Consider the following 14,956-nt stretch of genomic DNA (forward strand, 5'->3'; position numbering starts at 1 on the left):
TTGAGTGAAAATGAACCAGGTCAAGTTTGATAATCCTGACAGCCCTAGTTAATTCATCATGTGTTTTTATTCTGGGTCTAGAGCCAGCGATGCGAGCGAGCGAACAATGCAATCTCATTAGAATACACATTCTTCCAATGAGACTGTCCGGACTTAACGCAAACTTTTATTGGTTGAGATCTACACAGTGCTATTTATTGGTTATTTGATTGGTTCAGGCTATGTTGCAACGCAATGGCCCGGCGCTCCATATCAGGACAGTTTTTCTGCACGATATCGCCGTCGGAACGCTCGCCCCTTGCCTGTGTGGATGAGGTGTCACGCACAGAGAATAGAAAAGAAGATAGAAAGGAAGCGAACGTACTTCTCGGAGGTTCGGATGTAGGGCTCCTGGCAGGGGTCTTTGGGGTAACAACGATACCCTCCAAAGTAGTTCCAACACATCTCGTCTTCACGGCACTCGTGGCTTCCTGATTCACACTCGTTTATGTCTGGTGATGGAGAGACAGCCAATCACAAGGCAGAGAGAGTGGGAGAGAGAGACAGAAAGAGAGAGAGAGTATGAATTAGTTATAGAAATACATACTGTGAAGTGTAAACACATGCATGCGCACAAACATGCACACACGCACGTGCGTAATTATGCGTAATTATCATTACCATCAAATTTTTTGAATAAATATTTGAAGTTTTTCAGAAAACTTAGGTCAGGATATATATAGAAGGCGTTTTTAGAATCGTCCTCAGGTCTAAATAGGTTAAGGAACTCCCCCAGGGAAGCACCCAGGGTCGTATAAGTGCCCCGTGAGTCGACAACACCAGGGAAGACCCCCCCCCCCCCCCGTCCGATGCTCCCACGGCAAACGGGCAGAGAGACCTAAACTGCACCCCTCGCCCTGCTGCAGTACCCCCAGGCCATGAAAACAACCCCATCAAACGCGCTCCAGACCACAGAGGCTATTTCTGGCACAAGCGACCCGGATTCATCCCCCCTCCCTCCCTCCCTCCATCCATCCCACTACCCCTGAACACACAACACAACGTGCTGGATTCATGGGCCCCGTACAGGCTTGTGAAAGCCTGCACCTGACCAATGACAGGGCAGGAACACGGAACAGCCCACCCTTTGAAAAGGAACACCGCACAGAGCTTCAAATGAATCCTACTTCAAGAACATCATCCTCGTATAGCACATAAATCCACAGAGAAGGCCGTTTATAGCTCAACAGTGTGTGTGTATGTGTGCGTGCGTGCGTGCACGTGCATGTATGCGCGTGCGTGCATGTGTGTGTGTGTGTGTGTTTTAGCCCTAACCTTTGCGCTCATTCCACATGACACTATTACTGGAGAGTTGATGTTACTGGAGAGGCTATTAGCCACATAATTTGGGGCGCCTAAGATCAGTGGAATAATCAAGTTATTATAATTGAGTCAAATGAGGAGAATTCCCCTCCCTCCTCCACCCCATGACCTTTTTCTTTCTTTCTTTCCGAAAAACAATGACCTTTTTACATTTGGAAACTTGAAATGGGACAGAATTAGTATACTTTCTACTTTTGGTACATTTAAGTACATTTTGACATTTTGATATACGTTTGTAGTTTCAAGTGCATTTTGACTTCGGGACTTTTATACTAGAGTAGAGTAGTTCTACATTGCAGTATTGATACTTTTACTTAAGTAAAACATGTGAGTACTGTTTCCCCACCACTGTACCTTGACACAGCAGCAGCCTGGCTCCTTGCAGCTGGTACCCATCTGGACACTCACAGGAGTAACTGCCTGGACTGTTGACGCACTGGTACTGACACATGTAGCTGGAGAAGCCGCACTCATCAATGTCTGAAAGCACACCCACGCGCACACACCCACGCACGCACACACACACACACACACACACGCACACACACACGCACACACACACACACACACACACACACACACACACACAGTGTTGATGCACTGGTACTGACACATGTAGCTGGAGAAACCGCACTCATCAATGTCTGAATGCATGAGAAAAACACTGGTACACAACACGCACGCACGCATAGCTTTAGTCGACGAAATTAACACTGGGGTGTGTGTGTGCGTGCTGTGTGTGTGTGTGTGTGTGTGTGTGTGTGTGTGTGTGTGTGTGTGTGTGTGTGTGTGTGTGCGCGTGCGTGCGTGCCCACCTTGGCATGATGTAGTGTCCGGTGCCAGTTCAAAGCCCTGGTCACACTGGCAGAGGAAGGATCCCATCAGGTTGTAGCACTGGTGTTCACAGGGACTCTGGCCGTCGTCACACTCATTCACATCTGCAACAACAACAAACATCTGGATCATTTACCTCACATTAAGATGAGCTATAGGTACAGCTGTGGAAAGAAGATGTTGGCCTGACGGCCCTGAGGAGACCTGAGGCTTTCTTCACCCTCCCAATGACTGATTGTGGGGGTTAGCAGAGAGGGAGTACTTGTAGAGAGGCTGGGAATTGGGAATTGGCCTTACTAAATTGGGACTTGAAGGGGAGAAGAATCCGTCTTGAAGGAAACATTGTGTAAAATCTGTTTTATGTTTTATTTTCTTCTAAGAACCTGTGACTTGATGACATTCATACTTGCCCCTGGGCTTCTGTTATAAAAACAAAATAAAAAGATTTTGAAAAGAAAGTGCTGAAATAGAGTAAAAAAAACCCTCAAAATTGTACTTTTGTAATGACATTTTACTATGTCATTAATATACCTTAGTGTGGAGATAATAAACATTATAAAGTATAATACATCTCAGTGACATCAAGATGTTAATGATTTTTCCCCAGACCTCTTGTATAGGCAACACAGCATAGGGGGGACCTTTTTATTATTTCCACACAACAACTCTTAAGGTATATATTATAGTAAAATGTTGAAAATGAGTGGAATTCCCCTTTAATTACAGTAAGTACAGTACTTGAGTACATGCACTTAGTTACTTTAAAACACTGAGAACCACTCACGGATACAATCCCACTGAAGATCTATTATAATTTTTGAGTGCCTCTGAGTAGCTGGGGGGGGGGGGGGGGGGGGTTGAGCTGTCGTGAGATTTGATACGCTTAAACATGTTTCATGAATACACAACTCATTGTCATTTTGCTGTCAATGCAAAAAAACGAAACATTCCAGCGAGTCATTGTTTGACGTCAGTGGGAGATTTGTTTCCGAGGTTCGGGTTGCGTGTTCCGAGCGGCAGCCAGCCAGCGCACACTTTTGTTTGTTTTGCTTCTCTCTCCATCTGCACTGGAGTAAAATGTTGGCGATAAGAGCAAGACAATTTGCTTTTGATGTTGTGCGTGTGTGTGTGTGTGTGTGTGTGTGTGTGTGTGTGTGTGTGTGTGTGTGTGTGTGTGTGTGTGTGTGTGTGTGTGTGCGTGCGTGTGTGTGTGCATGTATTAATATACTTGGGAGGACCAGATGTCCCCACATGTATAGAAGTTCTTGAGAAAGAGACTGTGTCTTCATTTTGTTGATCCTCCACTAGAGAGACTTGTTGTTCTATAGTTTTGTAGGTTTACATTTAGGAAAAGATTCAGGTTGGCGTTTGGGTTAGGATTAGGCATACTGTTTACCAAACAGTGGGTCGGGATCCATTTGTGGGTCACGGACAAAAGATGTTGGGTCTCGAGTTAAAATTTCATTAGCAACATTTGTCCCCTCATAAGTAGAGCAATAATATGTGGTGTGTGTGTGTGTGTGTGATTACACGCACACACACATCTTTGTAACCAGGATACGCACCTTTGTAACCAGGATATTCATGGCTTTTCCTTCCTTTCTCATGCCTCTGTGCAGGTGCACAGAGGCATGCAAAATGTGTGTGTGTGCATGCGTGTGCGCGCGCGCACGCACGCGCGCGCGTGTGTGTGTGTGTGTGTGTGTATGTGTGTGTGTGTGTGAACTAAAGGAAGCAGATGTACTCCACGTGCAAACATGAAGTCCTTTACAAAATGCACACCTCAGCAGCAAAAAAGGCTACGTTTAAATTACACAGCATGGGAGGAAAATTGTATTATTCTTTTCGCTTTCTTTTTTCAATTTTACGCACGCACGCATAGAGTTGCCGGATGGTAACCACAAGGTTGCCAGTTCAAACCCGGGCTCCCCCAGAGGTAGTGTCAAAGTGTCCTTGAGCAAGACTCTGAACCCCTAATTGTGCTGCTTGGTGCCTCGCATGGTTTCCACCGCCATCCGTGTATGATGAATGTGTGTGTGAATGGGTGAATTGATGCACAATCTATACGTAACGCGCCTTGGCTAAATGCGCTATATAAATGCACCATTTACCATTTACACAGAGCAAATGAACATAGGAATGAGCCTGTATGCATATCATCATGGGTCCATCGTCTGACCCAGACACCTCTAGGCTCTGGTGTGACCTGCAGGTGTTAAGTGAACGTGCGCGTGACGTCAACACAATAGCGTACTACCAGAGATCAAATCACCAATGCAACACTGAGTGAAAGTTGTGAAACCGACCCATGCAGCGGACTCACCGATACAGCTGTGGTTGTTGCTGGCCAGCTGGTGCCCCGCGTTGCACTCACAGTAGTAAGAGCCCACCGTGTTCACACAGCGATGCATGCAGTAGTGAGACAGGTTGCACTCGTCTCTGTCTGTGGGAAAACACACACACACGCACGCACGCACGCACGCACGCACGCACGCATGCACGCACGCACGCACGCACACACACACACACACACACACACACACACACACACACACACACACAAACGCACATATGGGCATCCATCAAGCATCACAGAGACTGATCACTTATGATAAAGGTTTTAGGTTTAACCTACTGTATACACTTTGTTGATTTCTGACTCAACCTCGCGTCCTAGCACTCACCTCTTCAGTCTCCACCTCACCCCCTAGCACTCACCTCTTCAGTCTCCACCTCACCCACCTAGGACTCACCTCTTCAGTCTCCACCTCACCCCCTAGCACTCACCTCTTCAGTCTCCACCTTGCGTCCTAGCACTCACCTCTTCAGTCTCCACCTTGCGTCTTAGCACTCACCTCTTCAGTCTCCACCTCACCCCCTAGCACTCACCTCTTCAGTCTCCACCTTGCGTCTTAGCACTCACCTCTTCAGTCTCCACCTCACCCCCTAGCACTCACCTCTTCAGTCTCCACCTTGCGTCTTAGCACTCACCTCTTCAGTCTCCACCTCACCCACCTAGCACTCGCCTCTTCAGTCTCCACCTCACCCCCTAGCACTCATTTCTTCAGTCTCCACCTCACCCACCTAGCACTCACCTATTCAGTCTCCACCTCACCCCCTACCACTCACCTCTTCAGTCTCCACCTCACCCACCTAGCACTCACCTCTTCAGTCTCCACCTCACCCCCTAGCACTCACCTCTGCAGTCTCCACCTCACCCCCTAGCACTCACCTCTTCAGTCTCCACCTCACCCACTAGCACTCGCCTCTTCAGTCTCCACCTCACCCCCTAGCACTCACCTCTTCAGTCTCCACCTCACCCCCTAGCACTCACCTCTTCAGTCTCCACCTCACCCACTAGCACTCGCCTCTTCAGTCTCCACCTCACCCCCTAGCACTCACCTCTTCAGTCTCCACCTTGCATCTTAGCACTCACCTCTTCAGTCTCCACCTCACCCACCTAGCACTCACCTCTTCAGTCTCCACCTCACCCACCTAGCACTCGCCTCTTCAGTCTCCACCTCACCCCCTAGCACTCACCTCTTCAGTCTCCACCTTGCGTCTTAGCACTCACCTCTTCAGTCTCCACCTTGCGTCTTAGCACTCACCTCTTCAGTCTCCACCTTGCGTCTTAGCACTCACCTCTTCAGTCTCCACCTCACCCCCCTAGCACTCACCTTCACATTTTGTAAGCATATTTTTGAGGGGCACCAGCACCTCCTATATACAGGTTTAATGTTTGTCTTTAGTTCAATGTTTGTTTTATAAATGCCATTGACAATGAAGGGAAAATGTACGTAATTTTGTCCCTAACACAACCATTAACGATAAAGATAATTTAATGTTTGTGTTGGCACCGTTTGTTTTACATCACCATTACACCACCCTGATCAACATGAGTTTATAGACTTTAATATATTAGCGCCCCTCACTTCACACGGGTGTGACTTTTTTCAACATATTTTCAGATGGGGGTCCGGCGGCCAATTTCAGATACGTTTTGGGGGTCCTTGACATGAAATCGTTTGAGAACCACTGACATAGAAACAGGTTTTTCAGACAACTGTCATGATTCAGTGAAGACAGTTAGTAGAGTGTGGTGTGAGCCTGGACTCACCCACACACTGCTCCCCGTTCCTCTGGAAGCCGCTGGGACACTGGCAGGTGAACGACCCTCTGGTGTTGTAGCACGTCTGCTCTGGACCGCACGTGTGTCTGCCTGTCGCACACTCGTCTATGTCTGCAACACACGCACGCACGCATGCACGCGCGCACACACACACACACACACACACACACACACACACACACACACACACACACACACACACACACACACACACACACACACACACACACACACACACACACACACACACACACACACACACACACACACACACACACACACACACACAGAGCAGCTGATTAAAGCGAGGGGTTCTCCAGCAGTGGGTGTGGTGAAGAACTGGTAGATATTATCTCTCTAAGTGTGTGTGTGTGTGTGTGTGTGTGTGTGTGTGTGTGTGTGTGTGTGTGTGTAAAATGAGGGTGTTCATTTGGTAAGAAATAAACACAAACACGCTGTTGTTGTGGAAAAATCTTAGAAATAGCAAACTGCAGCTGAGTCACTGCAGATCACATCCATCATGTTCCACCACACAAGTGGTGAGTCCTGGGACTCTCAGGGTCACTTGAGGGGGTTCCAAATGGACCCCCTTACAGATCTGTGTTGTTTTCGTCGACTGAAACTAAGACGCAAAATCTTTTTTCACTGACGAAAACTAAATGGAAACTAAATGAAAAATAAGCTATGATGACTGAAACTAAGACTAAATATATTGACAATTTCGTCAACAAATAAAAACTAGACTAAAATGTTAGGAAGGGACTAGTGGACAAGAGATCCAGTATAAGTCATTTTACACTTGGTTGCATGCTGAAAATAGCCGATCTACAAGCTCACAATGCGTCGCAGAGCTTGTAGATTGGCTATTTTCAGCAAGCGTAGGGATCAAAAGTAAAACCCATGGTTGATTTGGTGTTTCAATAAACAATAGGTGAAAAGAAATCATTAGCTAATGAAGTGACACCAAACAATGAACCGACACGGACTGACTGACTGACTGATGTCGAACAACAATAATATACACAGGAGAGCTGATTACGCATGAGAAACACCTGCGGGGAAGACATGCACATAGAACCGCAACAACTAGAACATGAACATAACAACACAGAAATACAACACCTAGACCAATTGTGACAGAATATTGGGGTTCAATCTGTGAATGACTATATATGACCAATCACTGGTCTCACAGATCTGTGAATGACAGGACTACCGACCAATCACAGGTCTCCACAGCAACGACATCATCATTGACTCACTGTAAATCACAGAACATCTGTGAACATCTCCACTATCTCTCTCTCTCTCTCTCTCTCACCCGCGCGCACGCACACCAGCAGTTCTCCTGGGTGGTCTCAGACAACCCATCATAATACAGACAGCCAGTGGGCATCCATATAACAATGTGTCAGACAGCTCAATACCACACACACACACACACACACACACACACACACCCACTCACTCGCACACAAATGCACACACATACACACAGTGAAGGTACTTTGTTAAGGCACCTGAAGTAATTACGAAACACATCTCGAACGGCTAACTTTTAAACCTTTTCAACAACATGATAACCTTCAGCTTCTTATGAATCTGTGTGTGTGTGTGTGGGTGCGCGTGCGTGCGTGCATGCGTGTGTGGAAAAGTCAGAGCACAGTACAGTACAGTAACTCCCTTCTCTGAAACCTTAAAGCTCTCTAAATAAAAGCATATGTTCTACAGTAAATGAAACCCAATATTTTAATTCACAGGAATATCTGGTAGCAACTGAGTGCACTGCACGGTGCCGAGTCACCCTCCTTCTGAAAGCCTGAGCATAAACATCACTGCAGGCGTTGTGGGTTGGGGGGTTGTGGGGGGCTTCTTCAACCTAAATCAGGGCTAACCTCGACTCACCAGGCTTTCCACCTCGGAGGAAAGCCTGGTCCGTTTCATTTCGGATATATGATCCGCTCGGGAGCGGATGATATCGCTATGTCATGTTGTAGTATTGTTTTGTAGTCATCAGGCAGGAACAATCAATCGGAACTTCCTTTTCCCTCAAACCGGAAGAATAACAGTAAAAGCTCTCGTAGCCTGCAGATTTTATTGAGAACTAGAAAAAGTGCCCTTCTGGGCACAGGTCTCCACCAGGAGGATAGGATTGTGTGAGATGTTTGGCAAAATGTTTAGTAGTTATATAAACATGTTTTTTTGTTTATTTGTTTTTTGCAACAATTTTCTTCATTTTGTTGAGAAAATGCAAAGCCAGATCACTCATAGCATCTCTGAGGATATAATTCTGGATGAGCAGGACATGTGCAGCATTTTTAACGAAACGGGCCACTCCTGAAAACTTGGAAAAACTGGAAGGCAATGTTAGTCAATCAGTGTGGAATCTGAGAAATCCAACAGACTCGTCTTGATCACATGACTACAGAGATCATGTGTACCGATTTGCGTGAGATTTGGATTAAATCTGAGCGACTAACATAAGCAATGTGTTTTGCAGAAGTCGGCCTCATGGTGGCGCTATAACTGGCAGAAGTGGAGGGATGCAGGGACAATGTTTTTCCATGGCCTCTAGGGAGTGCGCATACATAAGTTGTATACAGATCATGCAGTTATAGCTAAAAACAGGAATTGGCCTGTTATAGCGCCACCATGAGGCTGATTTGGAAAAAATGTGTACGTAATCTACAGAAATGTGTTTTGCCTAAATCGGCCTCATGGTGGCGCTATAACAGGCCGTTGAAGAATATTTGGGGCAGAGGTTCGTGTTGGCATCCAGGGAGTGTGTGTGCAAAGTTTGGCATGGATCGGGCCAACGGTGGCAGAGATTAGCTGGTAACGGACGGACACACACACACACACACGGACGGACGGACGGACGGACGGACGGACGGACGGACGGACGGACGGAGTGCAAAACATACTCTCTAGCCCATGCCTTCGGCCTGGTGGAGACAAAAATCGGTTTGAGGGAAAAGGAAGTTCCGTTTGATTGTTCCTGCCTGTCGACTACAAAACAATGTAACAATACTTCAACATAACGTAACGATATCATCTGCTCCCGCCCGGATCATATACCCGAAATGAAATGGTGCCCAGGCTAGGGGTTTACAATGATTTCCAGGCCAAGCATCCTTTAGCTACAGAGAGAAATATATTAACACTTACAGCGCTAGAATTTATTGACAAATTATGATATAATTCACGCCAGCATTTTTCCCAGTTTAGCTCTTATTTTGAAAAGCCACATTTCCAGACTTCCGGTACTGATCATAAAATAGGAAGTTGAACAGTGGCCTGGTCAGGTCCTCGGTAGCAAACGGAGCTAAGCCGGTGCAGTGGAGGGCTTCGCATCGTCGGCTCCCTGCCGTGGAATAAACCTTGTTTTGACCAAAAATGCCATCTGGGACAAGGAGTAGGAGATAGAGATACAGGCGATTGAAAGAAACAGATAGAAGGGGTGTTTATGGTGATGACGATCTAAGATGGCGCGGCCCAGTGTTATGACAACAACAGCTAGCAACCCGATGCTAGTAAGTAGTATTATGACTTGATCAATCGAATGCACTATAAAAGCGCAATTGTCGTATAGGGCTACGCCGCTACGTCAATGGCGTGGTCATGCCTGACACAGAACTCCATAAGCTGGCCTGTTCTGACATCCCAACACTCCATATTTGGGCATGCCTGACACAGAACTCCATAAGCTGGCCTGTTCTGACATCCCAACACTCCATATTTGGGCATGCCTGACACAGAACTCCATAAGCTGGCCTGTTCTGACATCCCAACACTCCATATTTGGGCATGGCTGACACAGAACTCCATAAGCTGGCCTGTTCTGACCTCACAACACTCCATATGTGGTCATGCCTGACACAGAACTCCATATATAGGAATAAAGGGACACAGAAAGACACATACATAAATGTATTCTGACGTCAGAGATAAAAGAGACATAATATCTGGGTGGGGCATGCATTTCCAACTTGCATGGTTCCAAGTAGGCCAGTGCCCAACGGGCACCACTCTAGTAATATTAATTTGGAGGACATGGACATGGAAAGGTTTGAGAACCACTGATCCATTTACAGTAAACTACCGGCGATTGAGTGATAATTTGTCAAGGGAGGGGATGAGAGACTGCTTATGATTATAATCTCTCTCGCTCTCTCTGAAGTTACGCTAGGTTTTTTTCCACAAACAATTACAACTATAACACTTACATGACTCCTTGGAGTTGTTCTCAATCTTTTTCGCTCCAAGGACCTCCAAATGTATATGTATTTCGCGGACAGCCATCTGAAAATGACCCCCGAACAAAATGTTGTCTTTCAAAGATATTCCAAATTGTTTGCGTTGTGAGCTTATTGGTTATTTTTCTCAAGTAGCAAACATTTATATACTGTTTAAACTGATGATTAATGTTATATGAACACATTTAGCTGGGGACCCCCTGGAACCCCTTCAAGGACCCCCTAGGGGTCCCCAAACCCGACGTTGGGACCCAGTGTGCAAGCAGCTTTCCCGTCCATGTTGAATGGCTGGGGGAATGACACATCGCTTCACTGGAAGATATGGGAGGAGAGAATGTTCAGAAAGGGTGGAGGCTTTTTTGAAACAAAAAGCTCTTTTCATCATTTCAACCGAGATTTAGTGTTTGTGTGTGTGTGCATAGTGCGTGTGTGTGTGTGTGTGTGTGATGTCAGAGTTAAACTCCCGGCTTTTCAGGGAGATTAATTCTAAATGACTTGTGGGAGTTAGGGGAGCAATAGGGTTGGCGGGAGCTCAAAGCATGTGTGTGTGTGTGTGTGTGTGTGTGTGTGTGTGTGTGTGTGTGTGTGCGTGTGCGTGTGCGTGTGCGTGTGTGTGTGCGTGTGTGCGTGCGTGCGTGTGTGCGAGGACATGAATGTGTATTGGACAGTGTGACTGCTAATATTACATTACCCCAAACATAAATAAACAGAAGCCTTACGAGGGTTTGTTACTTTTAAGGATTCAAATTAAAAAGAAGCAAAAACAGCTGCTCTATCAACAGCATGCAATGCAGCCAGAATGGACATTTCCACATACTGACGTTGTTGTCAGCTATTGTCCGACGCGGCGTTGGTCGCGTTGTTCGACTATTACTAGCCGTAACCTTAAATCTAACCCTAACCAGCCCTTACCCTAACCGTAATCCCAGTCTTAACCGGCCACATAAGTCCCCTAACCTCATATCAGTCTTAACCGGTCACATAAGTCCCCTAACCTCATATCAGTCTTAACCGGCCACGTAAGTCCTCTAACCCCATATCAGTCTTAACCGGCCACATAAGTCAGTTTCACTATGTTTTCGGCTCGGTAGCATTAAGTTCACTTCCGCATATGGTATGGTATGGTATGGTATGGTATGGTATGGTATGGTATGGTATGGTATGGTATGGTATGGTATGGTATGGTATGTCTTGTCTATAGACGTCATTTCAAATCCAATCGCCACTGTCCGTCCGCCAGTACGTTAATCTATGGCTTCCGGGTCAGACAACAACCGAAAAAAAGGAAAAAACGAAACAAATTCATCAGCTATCAAATCCTTTTAAAGGATTTCACAATAATAAAATTTCTCTCATTTTTGATGAAATATACATATATAAAAGGTTTGTTCAATATGTGAGTTCAGCACATGAGCGTGTTCACGGTTGGGCGGGAACCCCTTTTGGTGTTTTAAGCATTATGTTGTACTTTAGCTGTTGAAAAATAGCAGATCTACAAGCAGACCTACGAGCTTGTAGGTTTGCTATTTTTGAAAAATCGTGAAAATGTGGTGTAAATCTTTGAATATATATCATTTCAGAGCAAACGTTTTTAACTCAAATCTTTGCTTCTGGGGAGGTCCCTGGAACAACATATTTTCAGATGGGGGTCGGCGACCAAATACACATCATTTTTGGGGTCCTTGACATGACATATTGAGAACCACTGATTTAGAATCATGAGATTTTTCTGAAAATTGTCATGATTTAGAAGACATTTTTAGAATCCGATCTCAGGTCTAAATGGGTTAAATGTATACACGCATGCGCGGGCAGAGCTGTGCACACACTCACAGGTTGTTGGCGTGTGCCGATGGAGCAGTATGTCTGTCCAAATCAGGGCCTAAAAGTACTTTGGAAATATTTTAGAACAATGCGTTATTTGCTCCAGATTTAGACTGACATGACAGGGCTTGTTGTTGTGATCATCAGCGTTGGAAGAAGAATTACTCACATTTGTTACTTACTGTAAGTAAAAGTATAAGTATAGAAATACTCTCTTACAAGTAAAAGGTCTGTATTTAAAAAAAGAAAAAGACGTACTCAATGATACAGAAAAAAGTCCACAAATGCATTGCATTGCGACGTGCTGTGATCTTGAGGATCGCCTATATGTACTTTTTGGAGAATAATAATCTAAATCTAAACTAAAGTTTTCAGAATAAGTGGAGTGGAGTGAATAGTACAACATTTGCCTATGAGATATTAATACAGCAATAGTACAAAAGTACAAATAATCTAAATGAAATAAAATACTCCAGTATATATATTTTTAAAGCACAATACTTAAAGTACTTAGTTCCCCTAGCTTGCCACTAGTGTGTATACATGATAGGGCTTGTTGTAATGTTTTCACTGAACCAGCGCAGTGGAAAGCAGGAATAGTTCCAGACAAACAGTTGGAGTCATCTTGTTCTTGGACACAATCTCTTGTTTCCCCTCTGATTATTAGAAGGGGGGTGCAGCATGTTTGATGTTAATAAACCCATAAAAATATTTCACAATATCAAACTTATCAGCCTGTCATCCACCAGGCCCAGATCCTGCATGCATCATGAGAGGGTTTAACTTTATTTAGACCTCAAAGACCTTTGATATCAACCCGCTGTGATTCCTGGGCTAACCCCAGTGGTGGAAAGTAACTAAGTACGTACTTAAATACTTAAGTACAGTTTTCATGCAGTTTTCATCTTTCAATTGTTATCCCACGATTTTGTAACCCCCCCCCAGCCAGTGTCAATTATCTAATGTAATCCTGGGCTCTACACTCCCTCTGCCAACCCGGGGAGAGCAACGGACTGACCTCATACTTCCTTCTATGCATGAGGAGTCCAAGCTGCTTCTTTTCACCTGACAAGGGGGTAGTTTCCCCGGTTGGAATTAGCGTGTGGAAGGAACACGTTATTCCAACCAGTTCCTTTATTCCCCTCCATCAAGCGCCCCAGCTGACCAGGGGGAGGCAGTTTAGAGACCAGGATTATACTGCATGTTTTTGTGAGGGTACCTACCCTAGGCTAGGGGACACGGGGAGAACATGCAAGCTCCACACAGAAAGGCCCTTTCGCCAAACCCGCCTCAGGTATGGGCACTGATGACACGGAGGAGAGCGGGATGTTGAGATGTCCAGCGGGAATCGAACGCTGGACCTTTAGCCGTGACGGGACAGCGATACCGACTAAGTACAGTTTTGAGGTACTTTTTCTTTTTGAGCTTTCAGATCCTCTACTTTTGAATTAGAATCCTGAACAATAGCAGGTTTGTACGATCCACTGTGAGCGGATGATCATACATCAAAACAAACGATGGAATATCTGAGGCGATTCACAAAATGATGATGATTAAGATGTTCTCCTGACCATTTTGAATTATTCTCGTCTCATTACTCACCCGCTCTTGGTGAGTTGGTTGGTCAGAAACACAGAGAAAGTGATTCTTCGTTCAAGCTGACGTTAAACGGTTTGATTTGTGCATTTGTTCCAGCCACGTTTACAAAGAAAGGTTAACCAGAGTCTTGACGTTAACCAGAAATCAGAGTCTACTCACGCAAACAGTTGCACACACACACGCCAGTGGTGGAAAGGAACCAAGTACATTTTCTCAAGCGCTGTACTTAAGTACGATTTTGAGGAATTTTGACTTAACTTTTTCAAAATATTCCACCATTTGCACACACATGCGCACACGCACGCACACGCACACAGAGTTTGTTTGTTTACACATGTGTAGAAACGTCACATGCCACAGCTGAGCGGAGCTAAGTGATTTATACTGCTGCTGCCTCCCATTTACACTTTCGGCAAAAAAGACTGAGCTGCAAGCTCACGGCGAGTTGCAGACGCGACACGTTGTGAGCTTGTGGATCGGCTGTTTTTTTTCTAGGTTCCAATGTAGGACATGTTTCACATTCTGCTCCCCAACCAGTGGCCATAGATAACCCCGTGGTTAAGAGGAAAGGCTCCAACACATGTAAGCACATCAGAGGAGGAAGGAAGCAGCTGGCCCGTGGACGCACACTATAAACACGGAGAGGGAGAGAGAGAGAGAGAGAGAGAGAGAGAGAGAGAGAGAGAGAGAGAGAGATAGAGAGAGAGAGGGAGAGAGAGAGAGAGAGAGAGAGAGAGAGAGAGTGTAACAACAACATTAAGTGCTTACGCACAGGGCAGGGCAGGAGGCACAACGGGCAGAAAGCTGCTTCCGCTCCGCTGCACTCCGCTCCACCGAGAGGTCAGAGGTCAGACCGGGCTGGACTGCACCAGCCGCAAAAGAAATACAGACTGGTGGAAAATAATGTACTCACATTCTTTATACTTGAGCAAAAGTATCAACTGGTACTGCA

General features: G+C 45.6%; 1 protein-coding gene across 4 annotated transcripts in view; it reads right to left on the reverse strand.

The window, feature by feature from the left end:
- Positions 1-14,956, reverse strand: part of efemp1 (EGF containing fibulin extracellular matrix protein 1) — a 28,762-nt gene that overhangs the window by 1,924 nt on the left and 11,882 nt on the right. For all 4 annotated transcript variants that reach the window (XM_083775616.1, XM_083775615.1, XM_083775618.1 and 1 more), the window contains exons 5-9: positions 6,314-6,436; positions 4,520-4,639; positions 2,178-2,300; positions 1,717-1,842; positions 365-491 (exon numbers count right to left, since the gene is read on the reverse strand). In XM_083775616.1, the coding sequence (XP_083631742.1) occupies positions 365-491; positions 1,717-1,842; positions 2,178-2,300; positions 4,520-4,639; positions 6,314-6,436 (619 nt within the window). The remainder of the gene's footprint in view (positions 1-364; positions 492-1,716; positions 1,843-2,177; positions 2,301-4,519; positions 4,640-6,313; positions 6,437-14,956) is intronic.

This window comes from Protomyctophum parallelum, assembly GCF_964188405.1.
Source record: "Protomyctophum parallelum genome assembly, chromosome: 10".
NCBI lineage: Eukaryota > Metazoa > Chordata > Actinopteri > Myctophiformes > Myctophidae > Protomyctophum > Protomyctophum parallelum.